This window comes from Ornithorhynchus anatinus, chromosome 15, assembly GCF_004115215.2.
Source record: "Ornithorhynchus anatinus isolate Pmale09 chromosome 15, mOrnAna1.pri.v4, whole genome shotgun sequence".
Lineage (NCBI taxonomy): Eukaryota > Metazoa > Chordata > Mammalia > Monotremata > Ornithorhynchidae > Ornithorhynchus > Ornithorhynchus anatinus.
Window position 1 is genome coordinate 26319618 of NC_041742.1, and position 14819 is coordinate 26334436.

The 14819-nt window shown below is 59.9% G+C and overlaps 1 protein-coding gene across 1 annotated transcript; it reads left to right on the plus strand.

Moving 5' to 3' along the window:
* The first annotated feature begins 3781 nt into the window (after positions 1-3781).
* Positions 3782-12766, plus strand: LYG2 (lysozyme g2). Its single transcript, XM_029079738.2, has 5 exons — positions 3782-3824; positions 9644-9775; positions 9986-10182; positions 10647-10782; positions 12576-12766. Exons 1-5 carry the CDS (start codon positions 3782-3784, stop codon positions 12692-12694), a joined length of 627 nt encoding a protein of 208 aa, XP_028935571.1. The 3' UTR covers positions 12695-12766.
* The last annotated feature ends 2053 nt before the right edge of the window (positions 12767-14819 follow it).

A 14819-nucleotide genomic window follows, 5' to 3' on the forward strand; every position in this document is an offset into this window, starting at 1 on the left:
GTACTGAGCGCCGGGGGGAGGTCCAGGTTCATCGGGTCGCCCCTCGCCCGGGGAGGCGAGGCGACCTCCGGCGAGCGGCTTCGCCTCCCCGGGCCTCGGTTCCAATGAGGAATAAGCAGCGTCGCGCGCCGGGTGCGAAACCGGCGGCTCGGCGCTCAACAGGCGCACTTCCCGCCCTTCTGCCGGGTCCTCGTTTCCACGTTTTTCGGAGAATCCCCGCTCCGCCTTCCCCGGGCCCGGCCCGCCGTGGGCAGGGATCGTCTCTCGACTGCCCGACTGTCCTTTCCAAGCGCTCAGTACAGCGTTCCGCACACGGCGGGCGCTCAGTAAATGCCGTCGACCGAGCGGATGAGTGCATTCGACGGGCATCTGCCCTTCTGTTTTTAGTTCTAGGGAGCGGAGAACCGCATTAAAGTTACCCAGAGCATTACGGCTCGGGGGAGGCATCTTCCTGAGCGCTCGGTACAGCGTTCCGCACCCGGTAGGCGCTCAGCAAATGCCCCCGACGCGGAATGAGTGAATCCGACGGGAACCTCCCCTTCTGTTTTTCATTCTAGGGAGCGGAGAACCGCGTTAAATTTACCCAGAACATTACGACGCGGTGGAGGCGTCTTCCGAACGCTCAGTACGGCGTTCCGCGCCCGGTAGGCGCTCGACAAATACCCTCGACGAGGAACGAGCGACTCCGCCGGGCATCTCCCCTTCTATCTGTAGTTCTAGGGCACGGAGAGCCGCGTTCAAGTCTCTGAGAGCGTCACGACTAGGCGGAGGCGTCCGAGCGCTCGGTACGGCGTCCCGCACCCGGTAGGCGCTCAGTAAATACCCTCGACGAGGAATGAGCGAATCCGATGGGAATCTCCCCTTCTATACTTAGTTCTAGGGAGCGGAGAGCCGCGTTCAAGTCTCTCCGAGCATTTACGACTCGGCGGAGGCGTCCGAGCGCTCGGTACAGCGTTGCGGGCGCTCGGTAAATACGCTCGACGAGGGATGAGCGACTCCGCCGGGAACCTCCCTCCGCCTCGCCCCGTCCCGCCGCCGGGAACGCCGGTAATTGGGGGTTGGGGCCCCGTCGGCCGCCTCCCGCTCCGAGGAAGCGCCCGAGGCGGGGAGGTCGTCCCCGACGCCGACCGGGGCGTTTAAAAGGCGGGAAGGGGCCGGGAATCCGGCCAGCGTTCCCGCGGCGTTCCCGCTCTCTCCCGACTCGGATCCGGCCGGGAAGGACGGAGGAGCTTCCCGGGATCTCCCGAGAGCCGGTGAGGCCCGGGGACGCCGACTCATCCCGACGGACTGACGGACGCGCGGACGCCGCCGCCCTTTACGCGCCCGCTCCGGGCCGATATTAGTAATGATGATAATACCGATAATACTAATAATAACGATACCGACGATACTGACGACGAGGGCCTTCCGGCGCCGCCGCCGAGCCACGAACCGGTGGGCGCTCGGGAGATGCCGCCGAGCCCACGGAGGAGCGGGCGACGACGGTGTTCGGGACGCGCTCGCTCGGTGCCAGGCGCCGGTCGGAGCGCCGGGGTGATGCTAATAATAATAATTATTATTATGGCATTTAAGTGCTTTCGGTGGGTCGGGAACTGTCCTGAGCGCCGGGGTGATGATAGTAATGATAATAACGAGGAGGAGGATGGTATTTGGGAAGCGCTCGCTCGGTGCCAGGCGCCGGGCTGAGCGCCGGGGTGATGATGATGATGATAATAGTAATTATCATTAAGTCATTTAGTGCTTACCGTGTGTTGGGAACTGTTCTGAGCGCTGGGGCGATAATGATGATATTATAATAATGACATTATAATATTATGTTAAAATAACGACGGGATTTGTTCAGCGCTCTCTCGGTGTGAAGGCCTGTTCTACGCGCTGGGGCGATAACGATAATATTCTAATAATGACGCTATTATGATATTAACGATATCATAATAACGGCGATGCGATTTGTTAAAGCGCTTTCTCTGTGTGAAGACCCCGATCCGAGCACCGGGGTGATGATGATGATATTATAATGATGATATTATAATATTAATTATAATAACGATGGGATTTATTAAGCGCGCTTTCTCTGTGTGAAGAACCTGTTCCAAGCACTGGGGTGATAATGATAATATCATAATAACGATATTATAATATTTACGATGTTATGATGACGACGATGGGATTTGTTAAGCGCTTTCTCTGTGTGAAGAACCTGTTCCAAGCACTGGGGTGGTGATGATGATACTATAATAATGACATTATAATATTAATGATGTTATAATAATGACGACGGGATCCGTTAAGCGCTCTCTCTGTGTGAAGACCTGTTCTAAACGCCGGGGCGATAGTGACAATAATGATGATATCACAATATTAACGATATAATAATGACAGTGGGATTTGTTAAGCGCTTTCTCGGTGTGAAGACCTGTTCTAAGCGCTGGGGCGATGACGATATTATAATAACGACGCTATAATAACAATGATATATTAATAACGATGATATCTGTTAAGGGCTTACTATGTGTCGGGAACTGTTCTGAGCGCTGGGGTAATAATGATGATGATATAATAATAATGCTATAAGAACCCCATCTTCATTATTATATCGTTATTATTGTAATATCGTCATTATATACAACATATATTATATATCACCATCATAATGATTATAATGATGATATAATGATTATTATTACCACCTTGGACCTACCCCCGTGCCGAGGACAGCGCTCGGCACAGAGTGAGCGCTTCACAAAGCCCACGATTATCATTATTATTAATACCCCGGATCTCCCCCCGTGCCGAGAACGGCGCTCGGCACAGAGTGGGCGCCTCAGAAGGCCCACGGTTATCATTATTATTACCACCTTGGACCTCCCCCCGAGCCGAGAACGGCGCTCGGCACAGAGTGAGCGCCTCGCAAAGACCACGATTATCATTATTATTACCCCGGATCTCCCCCCGTGCCGAGAACGGCGCTCGGCACAGAGTGGGCGCCTCGGAAGGCCCACGATTATCATCATCATTATTACCACCTTGGATCTCCCCCCGTGCCGAGAACAGCGCTCGGCACGGAGTGAGCGCCTCAGTCCATTATTATTATTATTATTACCACCTTGGATCTCCCCCCGAGCCGAGAACAGCGCTCGGCACAGAGTGAGCGCCTCACAAAGACCATGATCATTATTATTATCATCATCACTATTACCCCGGATCTCCCCCCATGCCGAGAACAGCGCTCGGCACAGAGTGGGCGCCTCAGATGGCCCACGATTATTGTTACTATTGTTATTACCACCTTGGATCTCCCCCCGGGCTGAGGGCCGCGCTCGGCACAGAGTGAGCGGCTCACAAAGCCCACGATTATCATCATTACTATTATTATTATTATTATTATATTACCCCGGATCTCCCCCGGTGCCGAGAACAGCGCTCGGCACAGAGTGAGCGCTTCACAGAGCCCATCATTATTATTATTGTTATTATTATTATCACCCCGGATCTCCCCCGGCGCCGAGGAGAGCGCTGGGCCCGTAGCGAGCGCCTCCCCAAGCCCAGGACGATCCCGAGCCCGGATGTCCCCGGGTGCCGAGAGCGGCGGCCGGCGCGGAGCGGGCGCTGGCCCGACGCCGTCGTCGTGGCGACCGTCGCTCTCCTTCCCGTTATCGCCGACATCGCCGATAACCGTCGTCTCGCTCGTCCCCGTTCTCCATCAGCCGGAGCCCCGCGGCCGCCGCCCGCGGCCTCGCCGTCCAGCGGCCTCGCCCGCCTCCGTCCCGGACGCGCCGCCATGTCCGTCCTCCTCCCGCTCCTGGGGCTCTGGGCCCTGCTGGGTGAGTGAACCGGCCGCCTCCGCCTCACTTCCCCTCTGTGGGCCTCGGTCGGCCCGTCTGACGTGGGGATGTGGGGGCGGAACGCTGCCCGGCGCCGACCGGGTGCCCCCCGAGAGATACCGTACGCATGATATTAATCCTACCCCGGCGCTCAAAACGCTGCCCGGCACCGACCGGGCGCCCGACAGATACCGTAATGATGATATTAATCCTACCCCGGCGCTCGGAACGCTGCCCGGCACCGACCGGGTGCCCGATAGATACCTTACCGACGATATTAACGATACCTCGGCGCTCGCAACGCTGCCCGGCACCGACCGGGCGCCTGATAAATATCATAATAACGATATTAACGATACCTCGGCGCTCGGAACGCTGCCCGGCACCGACCGGGTGCCTGATAAATACCGTGAGAACGATATTAATGACACCCCGGCGCTCGGAACGGTGCCCGACACCGACCGGGCGCCTGATAAGTACCGTAATAATGATATCAATAATACCCTGGTGCTCAGAACGCTACTGGACACCTACTGAATACCGTAATGATGATATTAATGACACCCCGGCGCCCGGAACGCTGCTCGGCACCGACCGGGCGCCTGATAAATAACCGTAATGATGATATTAATCATATCCCGGCGCTCAGAACGGTGCCCGACGCCGACCGGGCACCTGATAAATACCGTAAGAATGATATTAACGATACCCCGGCCCTCGGAATGGTGCTCGACACCAACCGGGCACCTAAAAAGTGCCGCAATAATGATATCAACGATGCCAGAACGCTGCTCGGCACCTATAGAATACCGTAATAATGATATTAAAAACACCCCGGCGCTCAGCACGCTGCTCGGCACCGACCGAGTGCCTAATAAACACCCTGATAATGATATTAATCCTACCCCGGCGCTCCGAACGCTGCCCGGCACCGGCCGGGCGGCTAATTAATCCCGTAATAACGGTATCGATCCTACCCCGGCGCTCAGAACGCCGCTCGGCACGTACCGAGCGCTTAAGAAACACGGTAATAATGATAATGCTACTACCCTAGCGCTCGGAACGGTGCTAGGGACACACTGAGCGCCTAATAAATACCATGATGATAACACCCCAGCGCTCAGAACGGTGCCCGGCACCGACCGAGCGCCTAATAAATAGCGTGATAACGATATTAATCCTACCCCGGCGCTCAGGACGGTGCCCGGCACCGACCGGGCGCCTGATAAATACCGTGATAACGATATTAATGATACCCCGGCGCTCGGAACGGTGCCCGGCACCGACCGAGCCCCTAATCGATACCGTGATAACGATATTAATAATGACCCGGCGCTCGGAAGGCTGCTCGGCACGTACCGAGCGCTTAAGAAATACGGTAATAACGATAATACCACGACCCCAGCGCTCGGAACGGTGCTTGGGACCCGCTGAGCGCCTAATAAATACCACAATAATAACACCCTAGCGCTCAGAACGGCGCTTGGGACATACTGAGCGCCTAATACATGCCGTAATAATGATATCGATCATATCCCGGCGCTCGGAACGCTGCCCGGCACCGACCGAGCCCCTAGTCGATACCGTAATAACGATATTAAGAATACCCCGGCGCTCAGAACGCTGCTCGGCACCGACCGGGCTCCTAATAAATGCCGCGACCAAGATATTAATGATGCCCCAGCACTCAGAAGGCGGCTCGGCACCTACTGGGCGCCTAAGAAATAACATAGTGATGATAACACTACTACCCTAGCGCACAGAACGGAGCCTGGGAGCTACCGAGCGCCTAATAAATACCACGATAATAACAGCCTAGCGCTCGGAACGCCGCCCGGGACATACCGAGCGCCTAATAAATACCATGATGATAACACCCCAGGGCTCGGAACGGTGCCCGGCACCGACCGGGCGCCTGATAAATACCGTAACGATGATAACGATCCTACCCCGGCGCTCAGAACGCTGCCCGCCGCCGACCGGGCGCCTAAATAAATACCGCGATAACGATATCGACGACACCCCGGCGCTCAGAACTCTGCTCGGCACGTACCGAGCGCTTAACAAACACCGTAATGATGACGATACTGCTACCCTAGCGCTCACAACGGTGCCCGGGACATACCGAGCGCCTAATAGATACCAAAATAATAACACCCTAGCGCTCGGAACGGTGCCCGGGACATACCGAGCGCCTAATAGATACCATAAAAATAACACCCCGGCGCCCGGAACGGTGCCCGGCACCGACCGGGCGCCTAATGAGCACCGTGATAACGATATTAATCCTACCCCGGCGCTCAGGACGGTGCCCGGCACCGACCGGGCGCCTAATGGACACCGTGATGATGATGTTAATCCTACCCCGGCGCTCGGTACGCTGCTCGGCACGTACCGGGCGCTTAAGAAATACCGTGATAATGACAGTAATACTGCCCTAGCGTTCGGAACGGTGCCCGGGACGTACCGAGCGCCTAATAAATGCCATGATGATAACACCCCAGCGCTCGGAACGGTGCCCGGCACCGACCGGGCGCCTGATAAATACCGTAATAATGATATCGATAATACCCCGGCGCTCAGAACGGTCTCGCCACCGACCGGGCGCCTAATAAATACCGTGATAATTATATTAACGACACCCCGGCGCTCAGAACGCTGCTCGGCACGTACAGCGCGCTTAAGAAATACCGTAATAATGACGATACTACGACCCTAGCGCTCAGAACGGTGCCCGGGACGTACCGAGCGCCTAATGAATACCATTATAATAACACCCTAGCGCTCGGAACGGTGCCCGGGACATACCGAGCGCCTAATAGATGCCATAATCGTAATACCCCGGCGCTCAGAACGGTGCACGGCGCCGACCGGGCGCCTAATCGATACCGTAATGACGATACCGATCCCACCCCGGCGCTCAGAACGCCGCTCGGCAGGTACAGACCCCTTAAGAAACACCGTAATAATGATAATGCTCCTATCCTAGCGCTCACAGGGGTGCTTGGGACATACTGAACGCCTAATAAATACCATAGTAATAATACGCCGGTGCCCGGAACGTTGCCCGGCACCGACCGGGCGCCTAATAAACACCACGATAATGATATCGATCATGCCTCGGTGCTCAGAACGCTGCCCGGCACCTACCGAGCACCTAATGAGCACCGTAATAACGGTATTAATAATACCCCGGCGCTCAGAACGGTGCCCGGCACCGATCGGGCGCCTAATAAATACCGGGATAACGATGTTAATGAACACCCCGGCGCTCGGAACGGGGCCCGGCACCGACCGGGCGCCTAATAAATACCGGAATGATGATATTCGCGATACCCCGGCGCTCGGAACGCTGCCGGGCACCTACTGAGCGCTTAATAAACACCATCGTCGATATTATCATCATCGCCGCTACGGCCGTCACGACCAGGGCTCGTATTTCAGCTCCGTCTCCCCGTACCGACAATACCGACGCCGGTCCCTGACTCTGTGCCGAGCGCTCCCGATCAGAATCAATCCCGATAATTAACTGGAGAGGCGGCGGGGCTCGGTGGCAAGAGGCCGGGCCGGCGGAGGTCTTGGGTTCGAATCCCGGCTCCGCCACCAGTCGGCCGCGTGACCTCGGGCCAGTCGCTTCCCCTCCCTGGGCCTCGGTGACCTCGGCTGGAAAACGGGGATGAAGACCGGGAGCCTCCCGGGGGACGGCCCGACGACCCCGGGTCTCCCCCGGGGCTTAGAACGGTGCTCGGCACATAGGAGGCGCTTAATAAACACCGACGTTATTATAATCATCATTATTATTTCGCGTTCCCTCGCCCTCTCACGCGCGCAGACGCTCCACCCGTCCGATCCCGTTTGGTCCGGCGGGATCCCTCCCCGCGTGCCGGGCTTCCCTCGCCCTCCGCGCTCTTCCCTTCCCTCCCGGCCCCGCTCCCGGGAATCTCCCCCCTCCGGACCGGCCGGAGGAGCGCGAAGGTATTGATTAGGCGCCCACTAGCTCCCGAGCACCGTTCTGAGCATTAGGGTGTCATCATTATCACTATTAGGGTGTTTATTAGGCGCTCGGTAGGTCCCGAGCACCATTCTGAGCATTAGGGTGTTATCATAATCGTTATTAGGGTATTTATTAGGCGCTCGGGAGCTCCCGAGCACCGTTCTGAGCGCTAGGGTATTATCGTTATTAGGGTATTAAGGGCTCAGTATGGGCCTAGCACCGTTCTGAGCGCTGGGGTGTTATCATTATCGTTATTAGGGTGTTTATTAGGCGCTCGGTAGCTCCCGAGCGCCGTTCTGAGCGTTAGGGTGTTATCGTTATCATTATTAGGGTATTAATTAAGGGCTCAGTATGGGCCGAGCACCGATCTGAGTGCTGGGGCGTTATCATCGTGGTATTTATGAGGCGCTCGGTAGCTCCCGAGCACCGTTCTGAGCACTAGGTTGTTGTAGTACATCATTAGGGTATCTATTAAGGGCTCGGTCTGGGCTCTGGGCAGCAGTCTGAGCGCTAGGCTATCATTAGTATGGTATTTATTAGGCGCTCGGTAGCTCCCGAGCATCGTTCCGAGCGGTGGGGTGTTATCATCGTGGCATTTATTAGGCGCTCGGTAGCTCCCGAGCACCGTTCTGAGGGCTACCGTATTATCGGCGTGGTATTTATTAGGCGCTCAGTAGCTCCCGAGCATCGTCCCGGGCGCTAGGGTGTTGTATTTATCATCATCGGGGCATCTATCAAGGGCTCAATACGGGCCGGGCACCGTTCCGAGCGCCGGGGTGTCACCATCCTGGTATTTATCAGGCGCTCAGTAGCTCCCAAGTACCGTTTTGAGCGCCGGGGTGTTATCACGGTATCTATCAGGCGCTCAGGAGCTCCCGGGCACCTTTCTGAGCGCTGGGGTGTTATCACGGTATTTATTAGGCGCTCAGGGGCTCCCAAGCACCTTTCTGAGCGCGAGGGCGTCGCCGTCGTCATCATCGGGCTATCTATTAAGGGCTCGGTGTGCGCCAAGCACCGTTCTGAGCGCTAGGGTGTCATCATCATCATCGTCATCATCAGGGTATCCGTTAGACGCTCAGAAGCTCCCGAGCAGCGTTCTGAGTGTTAGGGTGTTCTATTTATCGTCAGGGTATCTGTTAAGGGCTCGGTAGGGGCCGAGCACCGTCCTGAGCGCTGGGGCTTTATGATGATGGTATTTATTAGGCGCTCGGCAGCTCCCGAGCGTCGTTCTGAGCTCTAGGGTGTTATCGTCGTGGTATCTATTAGGCGCTCGGCGTGTCCCAAGCACCGTTCCCAGCGCTACTGTATTATTATGGCGTCCGTCAGGCGCCCGGCAGCTCCCGAGCGCCGTTCCGAGCGCCACCGTATTATCATCACGGCATCTATTAGGCGCTCGGTAGGTCCCGAGCGCCGTTCCGAGCGCTGCCGTATTATTATTATTATGGTATTCATTAGGCGCTCAGTAGTTCCCAAGCACCGTTCTGAGCGCTAGGGTGTTAGGATCATTATTAGGGTATTTATGAGGCGCTCGGTAGCTCCCGGGCGCCGTTCTGAGCGCTACCGTGTTATCGTCGTGGCGTCTATGAGGCGCTCGGCCGCTCCCGGGCGCCGTTCTGAGCGCTACCGGATCATCGCCGTGGTATTTACTAGGCGCCCGGTAGCTCCCGGGCGCCGTTCCGAGCGCTCGGGCGTCGTATCCATCACCGTCGGGGTATCCGTTGAGGGCTCGGCGTGCGCCGGGCGCCGCCCCGGGCGCGGGGGCGTCCCGATGGTTGGTATCGATACGGCACCCGTTAGGCGCTCGGCTCTCCCCCTTCCCCCCCAGGCCTCTCCGAGGGGACCCCGGCGCCCTTCCGCCCCCCGGGCCCGCCCCGGCCCCACCACGGCTGCTTCGGGGACGTCGCGGCCATGCAGACCTCGGGGGTCGCCTGCGTGGCGGGCCGGCTCGGAAGCTGCGGTGAGTGGCGCCGGGCGCCGCGTGGGGTCGGGCCGGGGGCCGGCGCCCCGACCGTCGTCCTTCCGGTCCGCGCTCGACGGATGCCGTCCGACGGCGAGGGGCGGGCGGGCGGGCGGGGCCGCCCCGGGGTCGGAACCCGGGGCCGGCGCGACGGACGGGTCGCCCCCCCCCCCCCCCCCCCCGGGCGTTCCCGCCGGCTGTCGTCCGCAGGGATTCTCGCCTCGGAGACGTTCGCCGGGATGGACCTGCCGGCCCTGCGGAGGTACCGGCCGCTGATCGCGGAGGTGGGGCGGAGACGGTGCCTCGATCCCGCCCTGATGGCCGCCCTCATCTCCCGGGAGACCCACGCCGGAGCCGCCCTGCGCGACGGCTGGGATCTCCCGGCCCGGAGGTTCGGCCTGATGCAGGTGAACGGCGCGGCGGCGGCGTCCTCCCCGCCGTCCGGGACGGGGGGGCCGAGGCCCGGGGAAGGGCGACGGCGACGAGGACGGGGTCGGTCGGGCGCCGACCGGGTGCCGGGACCCGCGGGGGGGCCGCCGGCTTCCATCCCGTTTTCCGGACGGGGGAACCGAGGCCCCGGGATGGGTGAGGAGGACGAGGACGGCGGCGGAGGGAATCGGGCGGTCCCGCGGGGGGGACGCCGCCTTCGACCCCGTATCCCGGACGGGGGGACCGAGGCCCGGGGAAGGACGACGGGGACGGTGTCGGTCGAGCGCCGACCGCGTGTCGGGCGCCATTTGGAGCGCCGGGAGGGAATCGGCCCGGGGTCGGGACCGGGGCCCCCCGCCCGAGGGAGGGGTGGGGGAACGCGACCCGGCCGCGTGGGCCGGAAGGCCGACGTTCCCGGCCCGTCCCCTCGGGCTTTTCCCAGCTGGAGAAGATCTACCAGCCCGTGGGCAGCTGGGACGGCGAGGAGCACCTCACCCAGGCCGCCGGGATCCTCGGCGACAAAATCCGGGAAATTCAGAGACGATTCCCGCTGTGGACGCCGACCCAGCACCTCAAAGGTAGCGGGGACCCGGCCGCGCCCACCCTCCGCGCTCCGTTCATCTCGCGCCCGTCCGCGTCCCGTCCCGTCGGCCGCGGGCCTCGGCGGACGATCCGATCCCCGAGCGCCGGCGGGTCGCGGCCGAGCGTCTCCCCCGGCGCTCTGCGCCTCGCAGGCGCTCGCCGAACCCCGACGCGATCAGGCTCGCCACCGGAACGGCGCGACGCGCGGCGTCCGGGGGCTTAAGCGGAGACGGCTGGATGCGGGGACAATGGTGATGATAATAATGTCGGTATCCGCTAAGCGCTTCCTAGGTGCGGAGCACTGTTCTAAGCGCCGGGGCAGACGGAGGACCATCGCGTCGTCCCCCGTCGGGCTCCCGGTTTTTCAGGTCCCCCCTTTTGCCGACGAGGTCGCCGAGGCCCAGAGAGGCGCGGCGACCCGTCCGGGGTCACACAGGCGGCGCAGCGGGGGATTCGAACCCGCGCCCTCGGCCTCCCCGGAGGTCGGGATCGGACGCGGGGCGGCGGGGGGGGCCCGTCCCGGCCCCCCCCCCCCCCCGAAATCCTTCCCTCGACAGGGTCGACGGAGCGCTTACTCCGCGCGCAGCGCTGTACCGGGCGCTGGGAGCGTCCGATCCGGACACGGGGAGGGACGGTCGAGCCCGGAGGAGCCCGAGAGCTTCCCGCGCGCTAAACGCTGGGGAGAGCGCGGCGGCGGGGGCCCGGGCTTGGGGGGTCCCGGGTTCCGATCCCGCCCGCCGTGCGACGGGTCGCGGAGCCTCCCCGGGCCTCGGCTGGAGAACGCGGGACCTCGCCGCGACCCCGGAGTCGCGGGTCCCGTCGTCACTATTACGGGAAGTGGAAAGGGCCCGGGCTGGGGAGTCAGAGGTCACGGGTTCGACTCCCGGCTCTGCCACCTGTCGGCTGTGTGACCGTGGGCGAGTCGCTTCGCTCCTCTGTGCCTCGGTGACCTCATCTGGAAAACGGGGATTAACTGCGAGCCTCACGGGGGACGACCCGATGACCCCGGGTCTCCCCCAGCGCTTACAACGGCGCTCTGCCCGTAGTAAGCGCTTCACAGATACTCACATTATTAGTATTATTATCACTACTATTATAACATTATCATTACTAGTACTGGTAGTAGCAGCGCTATTCCTATTATTATTATTACTGCTGCTACTATTATAATAGTATTACTGTTCTATTGCTATTATCATAGTAATAGTATAGTAATAGTATTATAATAGTAATATAATAGTGATAACAATGATAGTATTAACATAATACAGTAGAATATAATAGTAATAACATAATAATAGTATAATAATAGCAACAGCGTAATAGTAGTATCATAATAGTAATAGAGAAGCAGCGTGGCTCAGCGGAAAGAGCCCGGGCTGGGGAGTCAGAGGGCACGAGTCCGAATCCCGGCTCGGCCACCGGGCGGCCGCGGCCGAGTCGCTCCGCTTCTCCGGGCCTCGGTTCCCCCGTCCGGACAACGGGGATCCACCGGGAGCCTCCCGCGGGACCGCCCGACGGCCCCGTATCTCCCCCGGCGCTTCCAACGGTGCCCGGCACAGAGCCGGCGCTTAACAGACACCGACGTCGTCGTCGGTCGCCGCGGAGCGGCGGTCGGAGGGTATCGGACGGGGCCCGGAGGCCCCCGATCCCGGCCGCCCGGCGATCCGATCCGGAGTCGGCCGTTAGGGAACGTGGAGTTCCGGGACTGTCGCGTAACGCCGGACGGTCGGGGGTCGCGGGTCGGGACGGCCCGCGAGGGGCTCGAGCTCCCCTTCCTTCCTCCCAGGGGGACTCCAGGCCTACCGGGCGGGGACGGACGCCGTGGGGAGCCCCGAGGACGCGGACGGCGACTATCCCAACGACGTCCTGGCCCGGGCCCGCTTCTACAGGAGGCACGGGTTCTAGCGGCGCGGCGGGGCCCTCCGGACGGGGTAATAAAAGCCCGGGGCGGGGGCGAGATCCCCCGAGGAGACCCGACGCCCGCGTCGTCCTTCCGGGAGCGGGAGGGAGCGGGGGGATCTCGGGGGTCGGGGATCGGCCCCGTCGCCCCGCGTCTCGCCGGCCGGCGCGGCTCGGCGGAGGGAGCCCGGGCTCGGGGGGCCGGGGCCGTGGGTGCGGATCCCCGCTCCGCCCCTCGGCGGCCGGGGGACCGTGGGCGAGTCGCCTCACTTCTCTGGGCCTCGGTTCCCTCGTCTGGAAAAGGGGGACGAAGCCCGCGCACCTCAAGTGGGGCGGCCCGAGGACCCCGGATCTCCCCCGGCGCTTAAAACAGTGCTCCGCGCATAGTAAGCGCTCGACCGGTACCGACGTCATTCTAGCGAGCGCCTACCGGCGCGGCTCAGCGGGAGGAGCCCGGGCCTGGGGGGCAGAAGGCGTGGGTTCGAATGCCGGCAGCTGGGGGACCGTGGGCGAGTCGCTTCTCCGGGCCTCGGCGACCTCGGCTGCACGACGGGGATTAAACGACGGCCTCACGTGGGACGACCCGACGGCCCCGCATCTCCCCCGGCGCTCAGAACGGTGCTCGGCACGTAGCGCTCAACGCAGACCGACACCGTCGTCACCGGACGCCGGCACGATCGACGACGGCGTTCGTCAGACGCTCGCTACGTGCGAAGCACCGTTCTAAGCGCTGGGGGGGGGGGGGGGGGGGGGGGACACGAGGCCACCGGGTCGTCCCCCGTGGGGCTCCGGGTCTTCACCCCCATTTGACAGATGAGGGGACTGAGGCACGGAGAGGCGAAGTGACCGGCTGAGAAGCGGCGGCGGGATCGGGACCCGTGACCTCCGCCCCCCCCCCCGGCCCGGGCTCCCGCCACCGAGCCCCTCTGTCCGATGCGCCGGGGCGGAGACGGACGCGCCCGGCCCCCGACGTCGCGCCGGGCGCCGGGGAGGGTCCGGCCGGGCGCCGGAGGGGGGTCGTCCGCGTTCCCCGGCGCTCCCGGGGCGCCGGGCGTTGCGCCGAGCGCCGGGGAGAGGGCGGCTCCGTCTCACGTGGGGCCGCCCCGCGACCCCCGGGTCTCCCCCAGCGCTTAGAACGGCGCTCTGCACGTAGTAGGCGCTCGACGGATACCGACGCTGCGATTATCAGGAGAGAGAGAGAGAGAGAGAGAGACGGCCCCGGCCCGGGCTCGCGGTCCGCGGAGGGGGGGAGACGGGCAGCGGGAGGGGGCAACGGACAGCGGCGGCATCCATCGACATAGCGATCGGATATAATCGGATCGTATCACATCTATATCGTATCAGATATGAAATGTATCTTGATATATGTGTGTGTGTGTGTGTGTATATATATATCAAGATGTGTGTGTGTCCATATCTATCTCTATATCTATCTCTCTTTATGTGTGTCTATACGGATCCCTAATTCTAGTAGAATCCCGGATCTATATGCTATATGGATATTATATAGCATTGTACTACATAATAGATATAGATTTAATATATCGATCATATATATCTCACGTATACATCATGATACCCATCAATTCAGAGATTATATATCTGTCCGTGTGCCCGTACACGTCCCAATTCTAGGTAGAATCCCGGCTCTATATAATATGGAGATGTTACGTATTATCGCACTACATGTATACTGTGTAGATATTGAAGTTATACGTCACTCATATATGTCGTATCACGTATATCTCATGATATATATCAATCAAGAGATTATATAGCTGTCTCCGTGCCCATACAGGTCCCTAATTCCATGTAGAATCCCAGATCTATGTAATATAGAGATATATATTATCGCATTATAGATATAATGTGTAGATACCGAATTAATATATCACGTATATATCATTCCGCCTCTATATCATGATATATATCGATGAAGAGATTATAAAACTGCCTGCGTGTCTATATACGTCCCTAATTCTATGTAGAATCCCGGATCTATGATAGATATTATATATCATCGCACTATATATATCTATCTAATGTGTAGGTGTCGAAGCGACGTATCGCTTATATATGTCACGTCGCGCATATCTCACGATATATATCAATTGGGAGATTACATATCTGT

Coding starts and splice junctions, on each gene's coding strand:
- LYG2 (XM_029079738.2), top strand. CDS start 3,782: ATGTCCGTCCTCCTCCCGCTCCTGGGGCTCTGGGCCCTGCTGG. Junction 10,183..10,646: donor GGAGGTTCGGCCTGATGCAG/GTGAACGGCGCG, acceptor GGCTTTTCCCAG/CTGGAGAAGATCTACCAGCC. Junction 10,783..12,575: donor GCCGACCCAGCACCTCAAAG/GTAGCGGGGACC, acceptor CCTTCCTCCCAG/GGGGACTCCAGGCCTACCGG.